We start from the raw sequence: 741 nt of genomic DNA on the forward strand, positions 1-741 counted from the left end.
GATGTTTTTCGGCCATCTTGGCTGTACCGACGCTGTGCCCGCCATGTGACAATCGTCCGCCATTTCCCTTCCACAGGTGGCCCGGCTCCGGTCCCCTCACAAGCCAAAAGGAGTCCTCCCGGTGCGGGAGATGACAATGCCGTTGGGGAGCGTCTTGCCCCCAGGAGGGGCAGCGGAACAGTGAGTGGGGGTAGCAGGCCTCCCCCGCCCTCCAGCCCCATGGTTAGCCACGCTCACAATCCTAACAAGTCGGAGATCCCTGAGCCGCGTAAAGAGGCCCCGCCCACAACGGTAAGCACCCAATCGCATTTTATTACCCTACCTTCTCCGGCTGCGTGAGAGATGATCGGTGATGGTGGCGGGTCAGCCGAGGGTTAAACACCGATTGGGGTTGTTGAATCCAGTGATAGGAAAACCTGCTTCCCCCACACTGCGTGCGTCTCCCTCCGTGAACCCCATTTTATTGTCTCTCAGATAAACACGCCTCCGGGGGTGATGGGCCGCAGGAACACGTATGTTTGTACCGATCGCCACGGCTCAGAGCGGCATTCTCTTCTCCATAATGGAAAAGAAAACAGGTAAATACCGCAATCATCGCAATATGACATCATCGTATGACATCATCGCTAATGTAAAGGGGAGAGGAGTCTGGGGGCATTATCAGGGGTAAGGGGTAATATAAAGGGGATAGGAGGGGAGTCCGGGGGCATTATCAGGGGTAAGGGGTAATATAAAGGGGAT

The 741-nt window shown here is 55.9% G+C and overlaps 1 protein-coding gene across 1 annotated transcript in view; it reads left to right on the top strand.

Annotated features, from left to right (window-relative positions):
- LOC108803552 (MAP/microtubule affinity-regulating kinase 4-like) overlaps window positions 1-741 on the top strand; it is a 23112-nt gene that overhangs the window by 12002 nt on the left and 10369 nt on the right. Inside the window, exons 6-7 of the mRNA XM_018575384.1 lie at window positions 77-291; window positions 475-578. Of these exons, the coding sequence (XP_018430886.1) occupies window positions 77-291; window positions 475-578 (319 nt within the window). The remainder of the gene's footprint in view (window positions 1-76; window positions 292-474; window positions 579-741) is intronic.

This window comes from Nanorana parkeri, unplaced genomic scaffold, assembly GCF_000935625.1.
Source record: "Nanorana parkeri isolate BGI_ZX_2015 unplaced genomic scaffold, ASM93562v1 scaffold3859, whole genome shotgun sequence".
Taxonomy (NCBI): Eukaryota; Metazoa; Chordata; class Amphibia; order Anura; family Dicroglossidae; genus Nanorana; species Nanorana parkeri.